Below are 21,480 nucleotides of genomic sequence, written 5' to 3' on the forward strand. Positions count from 1 at the left end.
TTGTGGAGTAGTCACTTTCAATGAGTATGCATGAAAATAATAATAAATAAGACAAATGCAATAATGTCTAGTGTTGTCTTTTTAAATTACTGTTCTATTGTGTAGGATGTCCAGGATTCTTATAAATTCTGGTATTTGTGGCAAGACAAAATATTGGCAACACAAAGTAAAAACCCATGCAAAACTTCACAAACCATAATTTAGAGTAGATTTAGAGTAGACAATTTAGAGTGAAGTGTCATTGAAGTTTGTGTTAGATTGGCTTTGATGTGACGGAAGGAAAGACATGAATTGCAGTGTAAGTCATCAGCTGACCCTAACTTAAGTCTCCTAACACCAGCTTTTTATCAAAATTCCATTTTGCTTAGTGTTGCCAACTAACCATGACGATAGATCATTTTGGTCAAAGAATCCAATTCTGAATTGTTTTGGTTCAATTGGTTTGTTTTGGTTCAAACACTTGCTGCCCACCCCCTGGCTTCACTGCCCTGGATTTGGCCCCTATGGCTGCCCCTGCCATAGTCATACCCTGCATGACTCGCATACGACCAACAGCATTTGCTACCCCAGAGGATTCTTCTAGGGCTGGCCCTGGAATGGATCACCGCTTCGTCATGATTCTGTACAACATGCACCTGAGGATCTGCGCCCAGGTAAGAAGACATGATACCTAAGATTGAAGTTTGATTCTGATGCATTGTCTTAATTTATTAATATAATTACTGCAATATGTCTCTCACATCTAACTGGAGGGGAAAAACTGACAACCTGCCCAAGCTGGAGAACGTTTTCCTGGCTAAGGAGGAAAGACTGGACCAATGCACTGGCTTACTAACAAACATCATTGATAAGGCAGAGGAGCTGCAGCCCAAGAGGGACGAGGTGTTTGACCATGCCCAGAAGCTGCAGGCCACCTGGAGAGTCTGCGCTTGGAAGGTGGAGCAGACAGAGGTGGAGGAAGAGGCACACAGGGGCTCGTCCAAGGGTACCACGAGCAGTATGGCAGCCTGGAGCATGAGGAGGTGCAGGTTTAATTTATTTTATTTATTTCACCTTTATTTAACCAGGTAGGCAAGTTGAGAACAAGTCATCTCCTCCAAGGTGCTTGGAGGAGATGAAGGAGCAGAAGGAGATGGTCTTGGAAGAGGCGACCAAAGAGGAGAAGGATGATTGAGTAGGTGAAGCAGAGAAGCACATAGAAGAGACGAGAAAGTGCCCCAATATTCCTTTGCCATTGATTGTTTTCAATAAATAAATATTTAGTGTAACTAAAAGTATATAGGCCGCCTGCAATTTTTCGTGGTTTCTTCAAACATATACTTTTTATTAAATTCTATGAGGGAGGGTAATGGTTCGAAAATACTTAAAATTATTGGATTATCTTAAAAAAACTGTGGCAAGAGTCTAAAAACTCAAATTCATTAGGGCTGCATACTGATGAACGATGAACACAATACATTACAGTTGTAAAAGTAATTAGCCTATGTTACACAGTGGTCCTCTTGATCTACACCCAAGTGTTTCCTATAGCTAATCTAGAGAAAAGGCTCTATATTGTATCAGGCAATACTGAGACAGTTGACCCTAAATTAAGCTTATAGTGAAGGGTAAAGTGCTTTGAAGGAGTCACGCATCTACAAAAAATTCTATGAAATAGCCTATACGTTAACTAAATTTATAGGCTAACTCACAATCACAGATAAGCATTGTCAAAATACCAAGACATATTGTGTGACCTATTAAATAGTGTTAGACTAGTGTACATTTTTTCTCATAAAGAAAGTTATAGCTTTGCCTAAGAGATACAGTACAAAACTTGTGACTTCACTACAACAATCACTGTACTGATGACCATTGCCATAATCAGTCTAGCTATACTTCTGGAGATTTCTTTAAGTGTTTTTACTGACTCGGTAATGGAAAAGATGAAGCATTACCCCTGTAAATAGATGGACGACGGCAATGGAAATTTAGTAAATGAAGGCTTGGAGCGATAACCCTGTAGCGTATCACATGGACAAGGACAACATGAATGACAGGAAATAGCACTGAAGTTCTGGACTGAGGAGAGATATTCCACACTGTAGCTGACATACTGCATCAGTATGACATACTACTTCAGTATGTCTCAGAGAGAGAGGCAGTCTTCAAGGGGTCTTCAACCTTTTCTTATCCAGGGACCACTGCCCAGACAAACCCGGCGACCCAGAGTGTACATAACATTAGGAACACCTGCTCTTTCCATGACAGACTGACCAGGTAAATCCAGGTGAATGCTATAATCCCTTATTGATGGTAGTAGGTGCCAGGCGCACCGGTTTGAGTGTGTCAAGAACTGCAACACTGCTGGGTTTTTAACGCTCAACAGTTTCCGTGTGTATAAAGAATGGTCCACAACCCAAAGGACATCGAGACAACTTGACACAACTGTGGGAAGCATTGGAGTCAACATGGGCCAGCATCCCTGTGGAACACTTTCAACACCTTGTAGGGTCCATTCCCCAACGAATTGAGGCTGTTCTGAGGGTAAAGAGGTGCAACTCAATATTTGGAAGGTGTTCCTAATGTTTTGTACACTCAGTGTACGTTAATAAAACATACATTTTTTCACATGCCTTGTCTTATCATCAGGTGAATGGCAAGAAGAAGTAATCAACATTTGAAAATGAATAGATATGGTCGATAGTTTATTTTATTTTTTACCTCCCCACATTATAATTAAAAGAGTAAACTCTAACATAGCCTATTTGATAGAAAGGTAACACCACACACCTTTTCGCTAATAGCAGCCGTTTATTTGGTTAAACAAAGGTTAGCCATGTATTTGTAATGTTTTTTAAATGTATTACCTCAAGAAAGCTTACCAGCAGCCAGCGGCACTCAAGGGTGCTTTTTCAAAGCCTATGGCTGCGTTCCTCTGCCCAAGCGTTGCTGGCGCATTTCAAATATTGATATTTTAGCTAATCACATCATGTTATAGCAATCCGATGCCTGACGGCACAGTTGATTATGTGGCACGAAACCAATGGTTGATGAATGTAACGTCTGAGCATGGGAATGCGACCACTGTCCGATACTCCAGTAAGTAACTAGCTTCAATGAGTAAACTTTGACCTAAAAAAACAGATAAAAAAAACCACCTTACGGAACAGTGGGGACAGTGAAGCAACACAAACATAGGCACAGACACAAGCATACACACACACGATAACATACGCACACATGGATTTTGTACTGTATATTCAGTGGGGGGAAAAAAGTATTAGACCCCCTGCTGATTTTGTACGTTTGCCCACTTACAAAGAAATGATCAGTCTATAATTTTAATAGTAGGTTTATTTGAACAGTGAGAAACAGAATAACAACAAAAAAATCCAGAAAAACGCATGTCAAAAATGTTATAAATAGATGAACATTTTAATAAGGGAAATAAGTATTTGACCCCTCTGCAAAACATGACTTAGAACTTGGTGGCAAAACCCTTGCTGGCAATCACAGAGGTCAGACGTTTCTTGTAGTTGGTCACCAGGTTTGCACACATCTCAGGAGGGATTTTGTCCCACTCCTCTTTGCAGATCTTCTCCAAGTAATTAAGGTTTCAAGGCTGACGTTTGTCAACTCGAACCTTCAGCTCCCTCCGCAGATTTTCTATGGGATTAAGGTCTGGAGACTGGCTAGGCCACTCCAGGACCTTAAAATGTGCTTCTTCTAGAGCCACTCCTTTGTTGCCTTGGCCGTGTGTTTTGGGTCATTGTCATGCTGGAATACCCATCCACGACCCATTTTCAATGCCCTGGCTGAGGGAAGGAGGTTCTCACCCAAGATTTGACGGTACATGGCCCCGTCCATCGTCCTTTTGATGCGGTGAAGTTGTCCTGTCCCCTTAGCAGAAAAACACCCCCAAAGCATAATGTTTCCACCTCCATGTTTGACTTGGGGTCATAGGCAGCATTCCTCCTCCTCCAAACACGGCGAGTTGAGTTGATGTCAAAGACCTCTATTTTGGTCTCATCTGCCCACAACACTTTCACCAGTTGTCCTCTGAGTCATTCAGATGTTCATTGGCAAACTTCAGACGGGCATGTATATGTATTCTTGAGCAGGGGGACCTTGCGGGCGCTGCAGGATTTCAGTCCTTCACGGCGTAGTGTGTTACCAATTGTTTTCTTGGTGACTATGGTCCCAGCTGCCTTGAGATCATTGACAAGATCCTCCTGTGTAGTTCTGGGCTGATTCCTCACCGTTCTCATGATCATTGCAACTCCACGAGGTGAGATCTTGCATGGAGCCCCAGGCCGAGGGATATTGACAGTTCTTTTGTGTTTCTTCCATTTGCGAATAATCGCACCAAATGTTGTCACCTTCTCACCAAGCTGCTTGGCGATGGTCTTGTAGCCCATTCCAGCCTTGTGTAGGTCTACAATCTTGTCCCTGACATCCTTGGAGAGCTCTTTGGTCTTGGCCATGGTGGAGAGTTTGGAATCTGATTGATTGATTGCTTCTGTGGACAGGTGTCTTTTTTATAGGTAACAAACTGCGGTTAGGAGCACTCCCTTTAAGAGTGTGCTCCTAATCTCTGTATAAAAGACACCTGGGAGCCAGAAATATTTCTGATTGAGAGGGGGTCAAATACTTATTTCCCTCATTAAAATGCAAATCATTTCATAACATTTCTGGCATGCGTTTTTCTGGATATTTTTGTTGTTATTCTGTCTCTCACTGTTCAAATAAACCTACCATTAAAATTATAGACTGATCCTTTCTTTGTCAGTTGGCAAACGTACAAAATCAGCAGGGGATCAAATACTTTTTTCCCCCACTGTATGTGGTAGTGGTGGAGTAGGGGCCTGAGGGCACACAGTCTGTGAATGTATTGTAGTGTTTTTAATATTGTATAAACTGCCTTAATTTTGCTGGACACCAGGAAGAGTAGCTGCTTCCTAGTCAGCAGCTAATGGGGATTCATAATAAATGTAAATACAAATTAGTGTAATTTGCTCAATATTAGGAGTTGTGAAATAAAGTGAATTCATTACAAAGAAGATATTCTCCTATTTTCTACTGTAGATATGTCATTCAAAATGTGTCTGTTATGTTGTTGCTAGCGATATTCATAAAGACGTTGAAATTAAAAATATATATATTTTCCATTTATTTTAGTGTGTATATATATATATATATATATTTATTTCCGTGGCCCCCCCTGCAGTACGTCCGCAGACCCCCGCTTGAAAACCCCTGAGTTATATGAGTTTAGACTATGAATGACAGACCTATTAAGTTGAGGTATAGCTAATCTTATTAGGTATGCAAATGTTGGTCAATTTTGTTGCCAACTAACCAACCTACGTTAACTGGTTAACAAATGGTCAAATTCATTCCAAACAGTAAAATGATGTGACCAACAGAAAATACTATACTGTGCATGGAACGAGCGGACATTTTCCATTAATAGCTTAAAAAACATGTGACAATAGCAAGCCTCTCGTATTATTGAACTACTGTAATGAATTTGTGAGAAAACACTGTCCTAAAAGAAGTACCTTACACAAGCCATTTCATGTGACAGAGATGAACATCTCCGTTAGAAACTTAGAAAGAGGAAAAATGTAAATTTGAAGCAAGTTGTTAATATGACTAGGATTGTGCCTTTGGTTTCTGGACAACAAAAGAAAGTTGATATGAAAACTAGTAGAAAAGGAGATAAATGCTGTGAAACTTTTTCGGTTGCTAGCTTAGCTGTTGTCGTTAGCTGCTTCGTGCTGCTCCTGTTTTATGACTGATGAGATTTGTAAAATTCTGACAGAAATTGAATTCCATTCAATTATGCAAATCAACCTACAGACTGATAAGCATGACATGTCAAATGTATTTTCGGTTAACCCTTAACATCTCTAAATCTTATCAACTTAAAATGTTCATTAGATTTACATAAAATATCTCATTAACTGATCGTTTTATGCGCTGCTGTAAGGCTCAATTTGCATTTAGACTAGGATTAGAGTTGGTAGTATCAAACAATATAGGTCAGCCTATCTTTAGAAATACCCCATATTTGATCTGTTCTGAGTAAAGAAACACTGCTAGGACTTTTTTACATTTGAGTCATTTAGCAGACGTTCTTTTCCAGAGTGACTTACAGGAGCAATTAGGGTTAAGTGCATGGTAGAGATGGATTTTTCACCTAGTCAACTCTGGGATTGGAACCAGCATCTGTTGTTTACTGGCCCAACACTCTTAACCACCTTGGCAGTGCAATGGTCATTTCCATGCAGATAAGCAGAATAATTTACTACAGGTTATTGGTCAGTGGTCACACAGAACAGGAAGTGCATCATCCTGTGAGTGGGGATACGCAGGAATCGAACACAATGCCTCCAGTGACTATCCTTTGAAAAAAATATTGGCAGTAGAAATAGCTGTCCTTGTGGAACTTACTGAAACCGTCATCACACCTATTAAACTCAGTGTCATATCCGGCTAGCTAGGATATGCTATTTCCCCTTATGTTTGTGTTTTCAGATGTATTTGAATACGTGCTCAAAGCAGTCCTCCTGGGGAAGTTAGGATTGGAGTGCCCAGAGTCTATAGATGACACACACCCTCTCTCTGACTTATTTCTCTGTTTGGCTGAATGAATGGGATGGAAATGGCACTCCTTTAGAAACAAACAGGGACAAGGGATTTGTGTGTTACCATGTGTTTAGAGAAGCACATCTCCTTACCATAACATACAGCACGCACACACACACACACACACACACACACACACACACACACACACACGCACACACACACACACACACACACACACACACACACACACACACACACACACACACACACGGGCTGGGAATTGCCAGGGACCTCAAGATACAATATTATCACGATACTTGGGCTGTCCCTGGCAAAAAAAAATCTTGGTCGACCGAGAGTTGTCCTGTTCTTTCGACCAATCAATTAGTCGAAATGTTTAACTTCTTATGGCTTGGGGGCAGTATTTTGATGTCTGGATGAGAAGCGTGCCCAAAGTAAACTGCCTGTTACTCAGGCCCAGAAGCTAGGATACGAATATAATTGGTAGATTTGGATAGAAAACACTCTAAAGTTTCCAAAACTTAAAATAATGTCTGTGAGTATAACAGAACTGATATGGCAGGCGAAACCTGAGGAAAATCCATCCAGGAAGTGGGATTTTTTAATGTGGGTATTTTCAATTGAATGTCTATAGAGTATCTAATGGGTTAAGACCCAGATTGCAGTTCCTATGGCTTCCACTAGATGTCAACAGTCTTTAGACATTGTTTCAGGCTTGTTTTCTGAAAAATGAAGAAGGATGAGACCTTTCTGTCTGTGGACTGAGGAAGAATGCAGAGCTGGTTTGCGCGTGTGACCGAGTGCGCGCCCTTCGTTGTTTTTCCTTTCTATTGAAGACGCTATTGTCCGGTTGAAATATTATCAATTATTTAGACAATTGACAACCTGAGGATGAATTATAAACATCGTTTGACATGTTTCAACGAACTTTACTAGTACTATTTGCATGTATTCGTCTGCATGTTTTGACCGCCTTTGAGCCAGTGGATTACTGAACAAAATGCGCCAACAAAACTGAGTTTTTGGGATATAAAGAGGGACTTTATCAAACAAAACAAACATTTACTGTGTAGCTGGGACTCGTGACTGCAACCATATGAAGATCTTCAAAGGTAAGTGATTAATTTTATCGCTATTTCTGACTTTTCCTTTACTTGGTTGTAAAATGTTTGCATGCTTTTGTAAGCGGGGCGCTGTCCTCAGATAATCACATTGTATGCTTTCACCGTAAAGCCTTTTTGAAATCTGACAAAGCGGCTGGATTAAGAAGCAGTTCATCTTTAAGCCGATGTATAACACTTGTATTTTTTATGAATGTTATTTATGACTATTTCTGTATTTTGAATTTGGCGCTCTGCATTTCACCGGATGTTGTCGAGGTGGGTCGCTAGCGGAACGCCTGTGCCAGAAAGGTTAAATGTATTTTTCCATATATAGACAGAGACACCCTATGTGTTTGAAAATCAACTACATATGCACTGAGTTTGTCTGACGCTTTAAGCACACTGTTTGATTAAATAATTAAACTCTCTAGGGTAGGGGGCAGTATTTGCACGGCCGGATAAAAAAACGTACCCGATTTAATCTGGTTATTACTACTGCCCAGAAACTAGAATATGCATATAATTGTTTGATTTGGATAGACAACACCCTAAAGTTTCTAAAACTGTTTGAATGGTGTCTGTGAGTATAACAGAACTCATATGGCAGGCAAAAACCTGAGAAGATTCCTTACAGGAAGTGCCCTCTCTGACCATTTCTTGGGCTTCTACACTCTCTTTATTGAAAACTGAGGATCTCTGCTGTAACGTGACACTTCCTACGGCTCCCATAGGCTCTCAGAAGGCGGCAAAACGTTGAATGATGCCTTTGCAGGCCCTGGCTGAAAAACAGTAGCGCATTTGGATAGTGGTCGATCAGAGAACAATGAGACTGGGGGCGCGTGCACGAGGCGACACCATGTTTTAATTTTTTCGTCTTTGAACGAAAACAGGGTTTCCCGGTCGGAATATTATCGCTTTTTTACGAGAAAAATCGCATAAAAATTGATTTTAAACAGCGGTTGACATGCTTCGAAGTACGGTAATGGAATATTTTGATTTTTTTTGTCACGAAACGCATCGGGCACGTCACCCTTCGGATAGTGTCTTGAACGCACGAACAAAACAGAGGATATTTGAACATAACTATGGTTTATTTTGAACCAAACCAACATTTGTTATTGAAGTAGAAGTCCTGGGGAGTGCATTCTGACGAAGAACAGCAAAGGTAATCCAATTTTTATTATAGTAAATTTGAGTTTGGTGAGGGCCAAACTTGGTGGGGTTCAAAATAGCTAGCCCGTGATGGCGAGCTATCTACTCAGAATATTGCAAAATGTGCTTTTGCCGAAAAGCTATTTTAAAATCGGACATAGCGATTGCATAAAGGAGTTCTGTATCTATAATTCTTAAAATAATTGTTATGCTTTTTGTGAACATTTATCGTGAGTAATTTAGTAAATTCACCGGAAGTTTGCGGTGGATATGCTAGTTCTGAACGTCACATGCTAATGTAAAAAGCTGTTTTTTGATATAAATATGAACTTGATTGAACAAAACATGCATGTATTGTATAACATAATGTCCTAGGAGTGTCATCTGATGAAGATCATCAAAGGTTAGTGCTGCATTTAGCTGTGGTTTGGGTTTATGTGACATTATATGCTAGCTTGAAAAATGGGTGTCTGATTATTTCTGGCTGGGTACTCTGCTGACATAATCTAATGAAATCGGACAGTGTGGTTAGATTAACGAGAGTCTTGTCTTTAAAATGGTGTAAAATAGTCCTATGTTTGAGAAATTGAAGTAATAGCATTTCTAAGGTATTTGAATATCGCGCCACGGGATTCCACTGGCTGTTGAGTAGGTGGGACGATTTCGTCCCACATACCCTAGAGAGGTTAAGATACACAAATGACTCAAAAAAAGACACAAAAAAGAGTCAGATGGTCACACTGTGTTTAAAAAAAGACAGCGAGTGCCTGTGTGACTGGCAAACGTTGTCTCGCTCTCCTCCCTACTGCAGCGAAAAGGCACCACAGCACAGCAAGTGTTTACTGCGCTGTCTGTTTTGAAGCTGCAACATCGTTTTAGCCATTTAGTTTCTTACTTGCTTCTGATTGTAAAGTTCTGCTAGCGAAATCTATAATTTGTTTAGGAAAAACATTCCCTATTCCCTCTCTTTACGTGAAACATGTAAGTATCGCATGCATGTGACCAATATGGCCTGACCTATAGCATATCATAATCACATCAATAAATTGGTTATAACATACTCCGAATACAGTAATGTCGACAGCAAAATGGATGCTGGAGGACGTAAAAAACAAACTCGAACCGGGTGAATGTTTACTGGTTGCTCAGAAGGGAAAGGGGAAGTCAGATCTGTGGAAGACATTTGACTTAGTTGTGGAAACTACTAGGGATCAAGAATAAATTACGGTATTAGGAATAAATAAGATGCGCTCTTAGGCCTACAGCTCGATGGCGGTATACCAATCTTTCTAATGATAACTAAATTACGACAATCATTCTATTTCCATGATTCCAACAGTTCACCCACGTGTTCTAAATTGCAAGTCAAATTGCAATTGCAACATTTAGTTAAAAATAAGGCCTAGATTGTTTTCCCATATCGTGCAGCCCTACCTGGCAGTGTGGAAATGACCTGAAATGAGTGCAGGAAATGCAGAAATTGATGAAAATAATTTTTGTTGAAGTTGAATTGAACAGTATAAAACAATCAGAATGGAGAAAGACCCATTGAAATAACTTAGAATGTACAGTTGAAGCCTAGGTTTACATAAATTAGTTTTAATGACTCCAACCTAAGTGTTTCAAGCACTCCACAAATTTCTTGTTAACAATCTATAGTTTTGGCAACTCGGTTAGGACAACTACTTCGTGCATGACACAAGTCATTTTTCCAAACATTGTTTACAGACAGATTATTTCACTTATAATTCACTGTATCACAATTCCAGTGGGTCAGAAGTTTACATACATTAAGTTGACAGGGCCTTTAAACAGCTTGGAAAATTCCAGAAAATTATGTCATGGCTTTAGAAGCTTCTGATAGGCTAATTTACATAATTTGAGTCAATTGGAGGTGTACCTGTGGATGTATTTCAAGGCCTACCTTCAAACTCAGTGCCTCTTTGCTTGGCATCATGGGGAAATCAAAAGAAATCAGCCAAGATCTCAGAAAAAAAATTGTAGACCTCCAGAGGTCTGGTTCATCCTTGGGAGCAATTTCTAAATGCCCGAAGGTACCACATTCATCTGTACAAACAATAGTATGCAAGTATAAACACCATGGGACCACGCACCTGCCATACCACTCAGGAAGGAGACGTGTTCTGTGTCCTAGAGATGAACGTATTTTGGTGCGAAAAGTGCAAATTAATCCTAGAACAACAGCAAAGGACCTTGTGAAGATGCTGGAGGAAACAGGTACAAAAGTATCTATATCCACAGTAAAACGAGTCCTATCTTGATATAACCTGAAAGGCCACTCAGCAAGGAAGAAGCCACTGCTCCAAAACCGCAATAAAAAGCCAGACTATGGTTTGCAACTGCACATGGGGACAAAGATCGTACTTTTTGGAGAAATGTCCTCTGGTCTGATGAAACAAAAATAGAAATGTTTGGCCATAATGACCATCGTGATGTTTGGAGGAAAAAGGGGGATGCTTGCAAGCCGAAGAACACCATCCCATCCGTGAAGCACGGGGGTGGTAGCATCATGTTGTGGGGGTGCTTTGATGCAGGAGGGACTGGTGCACTTCACAAAATAGATGGCATCATGACGAAGGAACATTATGTGGATATATTGAAGCAACATCTCAAGACATCAGTCAGGAAGTTAAAGCTTTGTCGCAAATGGGTCTTCCAAATGGACAATGACCCCAAGCATACTTCCAAAGTTGTGGCAAAATGGCTTAAGGACAAAAAAGTTAAGGTATTGGAGTGGCCATCACAAAGCCCTGACCTCAAACCTATACAAAATTTGTGGGCAGAACTGAAAAAGCGTGTGCGAGCAAGGAGGCCTGCAAACCTGACTCAGATACTCCAGCTCTGTCAGGAGGAATGGGACAAAATTCACCCAACTTATTGTGGGAAGCTTGTGGAAAGCTACCTGAAACGTTTGACCCAAGTTAAACAATTTAAAGGCAATGCTATCAAACACTAATTGAGTGTAAATAAACTTCTGACCCACTGGGAATATGATGAAAGAAATAAAAGCTGAAATAAATAATTCTCTCTACTATTATTCTGACATGTCACATTCTTAAAATAAAGTGGGGATCCTAACTGACCTAAGAAAGGGAATTTTTACAAGGATTAAATGTCAGGAATTGTGAAAAACTGAGTTTAAATATATTTGGCTAAGGTGAATGTAAACTTCCGACTTCAACTGTGGGTCCTGATGGCAAGAAGCTTGGCTCCAGTGATGTACTGGGCCATATGCTCTACCCTCTGTAGTGCCTTTCGGTCAGATGCTGAGCAGTTGCCATATCAGGCGGTGATGCAACCGGTCAGGATGCTCTCGATGGTGCAGCTGTAGAACGTTTTGAGGATCTGGGTACCCATGCCAAATCTTTTCAGTCTCCTGAGGGGGAAAAGGTGTTGTCGTGCCCTCTTCACGACTGTCTTGGTATGTTTGGACCATGATAGTTCGTTGGTGATGTGGACACCAAGGAACTTGAAACTCTCGACCCGCTCCAATACAGCTCCGTCGATGTTAATGGGGGCCTGTTCGGCCCGTCTTTTCCTGTAGTCCACGATCAGCTCCCTTGTCTTGCTCGCATTGAGGGAGAGGTTGTTGTCCGGGCATCACACTCCAAGGTCTCTGACCTCCCTATAGGCTGTCTCATCGTTGTCAGGCCTACCACTGTTGTGTCGTCAGCAAAATTAATGATGGTGTTGGGAGTCGTGTTTGGCCATGCAGTCATTGGTGAATAGGGAGTACAGGAGGTGACTATGGACACACTGCTGAGGGGCCCCTGTGTTGAGGGTCAGTGTGGCAGATGTGTTGTTGCCTACCCTTACCACCTGGGGGTGGTCCGTCAGTAAGTCCAAAATCCAGTTGCAGAGGGAGGTGTTTAGTCCCAGGGTTCTTAGCTTAGTGATGAGCTATGTGGGCACTATGGTGTTGAACGCTGAGCAGTAGTCAATGAACAGAATTCTCACACAGGTGTTCCTTTTGTCCAGGTGGGAAAATGAAGTGTGGAGTGTGATAGAGATTGCGTCATCTGTGGATCTCTTGGGGCGGTATGCGAATTGGAGTGGGTCTAGGGTATCCTGGAGGATGCTGTTGATGTGAGCCATGATCAGCCTTTCAAAGAACTTCATGGCTACCGACGTGAGTGCTACAGGGCGGTAATGATTTAGGAAGGTTACCTTCGCTTCCTTGGGCACAGGAACTATGGTGGTCTGCTTGAAACAAGTAGGTATTACAGACTACAGGTCAGGTCAGGGAGAGGTTGAAAATGTCAGTGAAGACACTTGCCAGTTGGTCCGCGCATGCTTTGGGTACACGTCCTGGTAATCCGTCTGGCCCCGTGGCTTTGTGAATGTTGACCTGTTTAAAAGTCTTGCTCACATCGGTTACAAAGAGCGTTACACACAGTCTTCCAGAACAGCTGGTGTGCTTCAGTATTGCTTGCCTTGAAGCGAGCATAAAAGGCATTTAGCTCGTCTGGTAGGCTCGCGTCACTGGGCAGCTCGTGTCTGGGTTTCCCTTTGTAGTCTGTAATAGTTTTCAAACCCTGCCACATCCGACGAGCATCAGAGCCGGTGTAGTAGGATTCAATCTTAATCCTGTATTGACGCTTTGCTTGTTTGATTGTTCGTCTGAGGGCATAGCAGGATTTATTATAAGCGTTCGGATTAGTGTCACGCTCCTTGAAAGCGATAGCTCTAGCCTTTAGCTCGATGTGGATGTTGCCTGTAACCCATGGCTTCTGGTTGGGATATGTATGCACGGTCACTGTGGGGCCGACATTGTCGATGCACTTATTGATGAAACCGATGACTGAGGTGGTGTACTCCTCAATGCCCGGAACATATTCCAGTCTGTGCTAGCAAAACAGTCTTGTAGCGTAGCATCTGTGTCATCTGACCACTTCCGAATTGAGCCAGTTACTGGTACTTCATGCTTTAGTTTTTGCTTGTAAGCAGGAATCAGGAGGATCAAATTATGGTCAGATTTGCCAAATGGAGGGCAGGGGCGAGTTTTGGATGCATCTCTGTGTCTAGAGTTTTTTTTCCTCTGGTTGCACGTGACATGCTGGTAGAAATTAGGTAAAACAGATTTAAGTTTGCCTGCATCAAAGTCCACGGCCACTAGGAGCGCCGCTTCTGGATGAGCATTTTCTTGTTTGTTTATGGCCTTATACAGTTGGTTGAGTGCGGTCTTAGTGCCAGCATTGGTTTGTGGTGGTAAATAGACGGCTATGAATAATATAGATGAGAACTCTCTTGGTAGATAGTGTGCTCTACAGCTTATCATGAGGTACTCTACATCAGACGAGCAATACCTCAAGACTTCTTTAATATTAGACATCGCGCACCAGCTGTAGCTTCTCTGTTTTGCTGGTGCACAGAAATCCCGCCAGCTCTAGATTATCCATGTCATCGTTCAGCCACGACTCAGTGAAACATAAGATACTACAGTTTTTAATGTCCTGTTGGTAAGATAATCTTGATCGTAGGTCATAGATTTAATTTTCCAATAATTGCACGTTGGCCAATAGAACGGATGGCAGTGGGTGTTTACTCACTTGCGTACGAATTCTCTGAAGGCAGCACGACCTCTGCTCCCTTTTTCTCTGTCTTTTGTTCACGCAAATGATGGGGATTTGGGCCTGTTCCCGAGAAAGCAGTATATAATTCGAGTCGGACTCGTTAAAGGAAAAAGCTTATTCCAGTTCGAGGTGAGTAATCGCTGTTCTGATGTCCAGAAGTTATTTTTGGACATAATAGACGGTACCAGCAACATTATGTACAAAATAAGTTACAAACAACACAAAAAAACTCACAAAATAGCACAGTTGGTTAGGAGCACGTAAAATGTCAGCCATTCTACACCACATGCGCACAGGGAGCAGCAACAACATCATAACGTCATCTAAAAACATGGCAAACATTGGATGAATATAACATTTCAATATTTTTGGCTGTGAGTGATGGGGGGAAAAATCGTCCTTATCAACAATTATTTGAATAGCTCAATGGATGTTTGTGCAAAGATGATGACTAAACGACAGTACAGGGACAAAGTGGAGTCACAATTCAATGGCTCAGACACAAGACAAATGTGGCTGGGACTCCAGAAAATCATATATATACTGCTCAAAAAAATAAAGGGAACACTTAAACAACACAATGTAACTCCAAGTCAATCACACTTCTGTGAAATCAAACTGTCCACTTAGGAAGCAACACTGATTGACAATAAATGTCACATGCTGTTGTGCAAATGGAATAGACAACAGGTGGAAATTATAGGCAATTAGCAAGACACCCCCAATAAAGGAGTGGTTCTGCAGGTGGTGACCACAGACCACTTCTCAGTTCCTATGCTTCCTGGCTGATGTTTTGGTCACTTTTGAATGCTGGCGGTGCTTTCACTCTAGTGGTAGCATGAGACGGAGTCTACAACCCACACAAGTGGCTCAGGTAGTGCAGCTCATCCAGGATGGCACATCAATGCGAGCTGTGGCAAGAAGGTTTGCTGTGTCAATCAGCGTAGTGTCCAGAGCATGGAGGCGCTACCAGGAGACAGGCCAGTACATCAGGAGACGTGGAGGAGGCCGTAAGAGGGCAAAAACCCAGCAGCAGGACCGCTACCTCCGCCTTTGTGCAAGGAGGAGCAGGAGGAGCACTGCCAGAGCCCTGCAAAATGACCTCCAGCAGGCCACAAATGTGAATGTGTCTGCTCAAACGGTCAGAAACAGACTCCATGAGGGTGGTATGAGGGCCCGACGTCCACAGGTGGGGGTTGTGCTTACAGCCCAACACCGTGCAGGAAGTTTGGCATTTGCCAGAGAACACCAAGATTGGCAAATTCGCCACTGGCGCCCTGTGCTCTTCACAGATGAAAGCAGGTTCACACTGAGCACATGTGACAGACGTGACAGAGTCTGGAGACGCCGTGGAGAACGTTCTGCTGCCTGCAACATCCTCCAGCATGACAGGTTTGGTGGTGACTCAGTCATGGTGTGGGGTGGCATTTCTTTGGGGGGCCGCACAGCCCTCCATGTGCTCGCCAGAGGTAGCCTGACTGCCATTAGGTACCGAGATGAGATCCTCAGACCCCTTGTGAGACTATATGCTGGTGTGGTTGGCCCTGGGTTCCTCCTAATGCAAGACAATGCTTGACCTCATGTGGCTGGAGTGTGTCAGCAGTTCTTGCAAGAGGAAGGCATTGATGCTATGGACTGGCCCACCCGTTCCCCAGACCTGAATCCAATTGAGCACATCTGGGACATCATGTCTCCCTCCATCCACCAACACCACGTTGCACCACAGACTGTCCAGGAGTTGGCGGATGCTTTAGTCCAGGTCTGGGAGGAGATCCCTCAGGAGACCATCCGCCACCTCATCAGGAGCATGCCCAGGCGTTGTAGGGAGGTCATACAGGCACGTGGAGGCCACACACACTACTGAGCCTCATTTTGACTTGTTTTAAGGACATTACATCAAAGTTGGATCAGCCTGTAGTGTGGTTTTCCACTTTAATTTTGAGTGTGACTCCAAATCCAGACCTCCATGGGTTGATAAATTGGATTTCCATTGATTATTTTTGTGTGATTTTGTTGTCAGCACATTCAACTATGTAAAGAAAAAAGTATTTAATAAGATTATTTCATTCATTCAGATCTAGGATGTTATTTTAGTGTTCCCTTAATTTTTTTGAGCAGTATATATATATATACACACACGCACGCACGCACGCACGCACGCACACACACACACACACACACACCGAGCGGTACATGGTTGCCCTCCGCCTCAGAGAAGGCTAGCATCTGCTTCACTGTGCCCTGGGAGACAGAGCAAGATAGATACACATTGCTTATCTATAATATAGGCTACAGACAACAGCAAAAAACAACATCAAAACAAAATCAACTGAAATAGATTTGACGTGAGTTTTGAAGCCATATGAGGCAGAATGCATGTGTATGTGTCCGCATGTATTCCCACGTGCATGCATGACTGTGTGTGTGTGTGTATCAAGTGTGAACAGAAAAGGGTTAGAAGGGAGGGAATATGGATAGGCAGAGGGTTTCAGATAGGGGACTGACCTGTGGTGTGTGGACCTGGACCCTATTGGGCTCCACAGTGTAGATATTCATAGCACAGCTAAGACCTGGGACTCACACGGGAAATATCCTGGGGATGAGCAGGAGGAGGATTCACACAGGGCTTAATAACACTAAGTATCTGTCTTAACACAGTGTTTATGATAGTGTTATGCAGTGCCATGCTGGTGTTGTGCACTGGTATAGAAACTTGTATTTAAAGGTAGCAATTCAACAACAAACGTCATTGCTTGCCTCATTGCTCAAGTGGTTTGCAGGTGATTTCCCTTTTTCTAAAGGTTGTCAATAAGTTAGGATCTTCTTTTTCATTGTGCTCAACACTCTGTCTGTCCTATGCAACCATTTGCAATGCATCAGTACAACAATGTTATCATCACTGGTCAAAGTGATCACACCAACGCACTGCACTCTCTCTCCTCTCTACTTTCCCCGACAGGTTGTTTGGCCTATGCTGTATTTTACATTCAGAAAGTAACAAAACCAAGCCTGTTTCTCCTCAAACAGGCCTATTATAAAAATAAATGTCTAACAAGCTATAGTAGCCTATAGCTTTTCCTAGAACTCGACTAGAAGAGGAATAGTGTAGGCTTGTGTAGTCTATAGCCTACTAGGCACAGGAACAGCTGAAAGAGAGAGGCTAGAGATGTGCAGCCAAAGTAAGAAGCTAAAAATGTGCTAAATATTAGGCCATTCATTAGCTAAATATTAGGGCTATACATATTTACCTGACAAAGTGCAAGAATAAAAGTAATCAGATTATGAAATGCCACATGCACTGTGCGTTCCCCCAGGCTGCGCACTGCAGTCCCCGGGCTCCCCTATTGATTAGGCCTACGTTTTGACCTAGGCTACAAATACACAACGCAATGAGGAATTCTATTGTTGTTTTCAAGTGAGTACACAATTATTGTGTAGGCTGTAAACTGCAGCGAATAACTGCAAAAACGCCCTGAGCTCTGAAAGCATGTTCCATTCCAAAATAACTGCCTCGGCTTGATTATGCAACCATTTGGATCAGTTATGGGTCTATTCTCAACAGTTTAAAAGGTCCAGAAAGGTACATTAACAGGCCACTCATATGGTGTTTTTTGTCAGAAAACTGTACCATATGAAGATATGGGCATCTTCTGATACTGAGATGCACTGTCTGTTGTGGATCATTAGTCTCCCAAGTCGTCCTATAATTAATGTGGCCACCAATATGCTCACATGCCCAGTAATTCAGGAAAGCTCACTGTGTGCTTTGCCCCATCTCCTCTCCCCTCCGGGCGACTATTCCTCACACACCTAGAACGCTTCAATAGAACGGGTCGTTGTATCGTTGGGGGGGGGGGGATCGCTCTGAAAGTGATCCCAACGATAGCTATCGTTATATTCTCCATAGTTTTTTTAGTTATCGTTGTAGTGTATACGCTGCTGTTCACTTGAATTAGAACAACTTCTACTTTCTTATCGATATACTTATTGTTATAGTTATCGTCTCAACACACCTCACATACTCATACCTGCTTGTGTGAGATGGACACAGTTCAAGTGTCATATATTGAGCAGAAACAGATTCCTCGATAGCCTCCCTGGCTGGTTACCTTGGTGACGGGACATATTTATGGGCTGGTTACCTAGTGTAACGAGACACATTTTGGGGTTGGTTATCTTGGTTATGCAGACACCCTTGATGTGAATGTCTGAGCACAGGGTGAGATGGGAGTTGGCGCTGAACATGGTGAGGCTGAGCTGAGAGGGGGTCTGCTGCACAGCTGCCACCTGCTGGCCGAGGTGGGCCGACATGACGTGCTCACAGAGGATCAACACTGTGATCACACTGTTGGCTGCCAGCAGGCTCAGGTTGGAGACCCACTGGAAATGCACACAAGACAATTGTAATCAATCAGACAACACATTATCGTAAAACTTAAACAACATAGTCACTAATATAACTGCACTGTCTATGAGAATGGTGATAGTTTTGTGATCACAATCAGTGAAATCAAATGTTTTAAGCCAGGTGTGACAAATTAAAAAACACATTGTAAATGAATTGTGATAGGATCTGTCTAAACAAGGTGATGGATGAGGATATAATACACTGTCTCTGTTGTGGCCAAGTGTCAATACAGTATAATGTAGTGTAACACGGTTATATTGGTGATTCACCTCGTCACTTTATTGTTAAGCCAATGGGTTTTTGGTTTTAGTTTTGTCTTGCCTTCACCTACTCAACATGGCTTCTTATTGGCTGGTCTGCGTGGCTTGCTTACGAGGATGTTTAAGTTAGAATCATCCCAGTGAACAAGCACCAAACCAGAGTGCATGAGTGCAGAGATGGATGGTGAGCCGTGCATTGCATGACGTGCAATTTTGTGCTGTTTCTATCAGAATAAATTTCCATGACTGGTGCTACAAATTGGAGTCCGTGTCGATGACTGTACACAATGCAAGAAGAGTACTGTTACAGTAGCACTGCAGTAAAGTGGTGTACCTGGATCTGGGTGACAATGCCCTCGATCTCCATGGGTGTCTGTAGTTTCCACTGGGCCCGGGCCTTCTATCCTGGTGTTCGGCTGGCTCACCATCCTCCACAGAGCTGTTGGTGCCTGCAGCTAGGATCTCTGAGAAGACGCAGGGGGTGTTAGGCAAGGGAGAACGACTATAGGGCTGTGATGTTAAATGGATAACCATGACATTGATGGTTTTGGATGAAAACCATCATGAAAATAAAAACCTTCAAAAGCCTTTTTAATTTTTTATAAAATGTTTTATCTACTTAATTTTAATGTAGATATACTTTACACATAGTGGGAGTGTTAACTATTTATTATATGGTATTGTTTTGCTAACTTAATCTGTCTATTAAACTGTAATCCGTTATATGTGTGGATAGGAGATAATCTTTGAAGGCAAATTCAGTTCATTGAGGAGGGGGTGGGGTGAAAAGTGGGGACCGGGGGTACCTATAGATCCGATAGCCCTTCACCTCTGGCCTTTTTTATTATTACAGTAGATTGGAGGAATGAGGTGAAAAAGATGGCTTTTTTGGGCACATTTCGGTTTCAAACCTAACGACAATGGAGAACCAGATGACTTGGACCAGCCTGTTTGCAGAATGTGCACAAAAAACATAGGCTACCTACTAAGAATTCCAGCACCACAAACGAGACATAGATAAATGGCGAGCACTGACACCCCCGGTGAGCGTGCATATTCACTGTCTTTATCATTGGGTCAGTGTCCCTTGAAAGTCATATAAAAAAAGATTCTGCTAATCTCTCCAGTCATATAAAGTGTCGTAGAATTGTATGAAATGTTTTTATAAAAGGCCACATTTTTCCCGTGCAAAGCAAAAGAAACATAGGCCTATCTGATACAGCCTAGCCTAAGCCTACTCCACCTCGTGCTGCATTGAACAGTCTTTTTTGGCAACAGTGATTTGAGTTAAATTATCCTAAATTATGACTACCCAATTTACTAATAATATTAGGAATAGTCAGTCATATATAAGTGGCATTGTTTAAAGTGGCTAGTGATTACATCAAGATGGCAAGATGCAGTAGATGGTATAGAGTACAGTATATACATATGAGATGAGTAATGTAGGGTATGTAAACATTATATGAAGTGGCATTGTTTAAAGTGGCTAGTGATACATTTATTACATACATTTTTCCATTATTAAAGTGGCTGGAGTTGAGTCAGTATGTTGGCAGCAGCCACTCAATGTTAGTGATGGCTGTTTAACAGTCTGATGGCCTTGAGATATAAGCTGTTTTTCAGTCTCTCTGTCCCTGCTTTGATCAAATCAAATCAAATTTATTTATATAGCCCTTCGTACATCAGCTGAAATCTCAAAGTGCTGTACAGAAACCCAGCCTAAAACCCCAAACAGCAAGCAATGCATGTGAAAGAAGCACGGTGGCTGGGAAAAACTCCCTAGGAAAAACTCCTGAGAAAGGCCAAAAACCTAGGAAGAAACCTAGAGAGGAACCAGGCTATGAGGGGTGGCCAGTCCTCTTCTGGCTGTGCCGGGTGGATATTATAACAGAACATGGTCAAGATGTTAAAATGTTCGTAAATGACCAGCATGGTCAAATAATAATAATCATAGTAGTTGTCGAGGGTGCAACAAGCACGTCCGGTGAACAGGTCAGGGTTCCGTAGCCGCAGGCAGAACAGTTGAAACTGGAGCAGCAGCATGGCCAGGTGGACTGGGGACAGCAAGGAGTCATCATGCCAGGTAGTCCTGAGGCATGGTCCTAGGGCTCAGGTCCTCCGAGAGAAAGAAAGAAAGAGAGAAAGAGAGAATTAGAGAGAGCATATTTACATTCACACAGGACACCGGATAAGACAAGAGAATACTCCAGATGTAACAGACTGACCCTAGCCCCCCGACACATAAACTACTGCAGCATAAATACTGGAGGCTGAGACAGGAGGGATCAGAAGACACTGTGGCCCCATCCGATGATACCCCCGGACAGGGCCAAACAGGCAGGATATAACCCCACCCACTATGC

The 21,480-nt window shown here is 42.4% G+C and overlaps 1 protein-coding gene across 3 annotated transcripts in view; it reads right to left on the minus strand.

Annotated features, from left to right (window-relative positions):
- Positions 1–20,658, minus strand: part of LOC115200913 (intraflagellar transport protein 140 homolog) — a 36,977-nt gene extending 16,319 nt beyond the window's left edge. Inside the window, exons 1-4 of one of the 3 annotated variants that reach the window (XM_029764028.1) lie at positions 20,627–20,658; positions 19,449–19,578; positions 18,475–18,826; positions 16,952–17,039 (exon numbers count right to left, since the gene is read on the minus strand). Coding sequence is in view for 2 of the 3 variants with exons in the window: in XM_029764026.1 (XP_029619886.1) it covers positions 18,506–18,826; positions 19,449–19,481 (354 nt within the window). In the remaining variant the exon portion in view is untranslated. Of the gene's footprint in view, positions 1–16,624; positions 17,040–18,361; positions 18,827–19,448; positions 20,532–20,626 lie in introns of those variants that run through there. The other 2 variants (XM_029764026.1, XM_029764027.1) reach the window with 2 other exon arrangements.
- Positions 20,659–21,480: the final 822 nt, after the last annotated feature.

This window comes from Salmo trutta, chromosome 10, assembly GCF_901001165.1.
Source record: "Salmo trutta chromosome 10, fSalTru1.1, whole genome shotgun sequence".
NCBI classification, from domain to species: Eukaryota; Metazoa; Chordata; class Actinopteri; order Salmoniformes; family Salmonidae; genus Salmo; species Salmo trutta.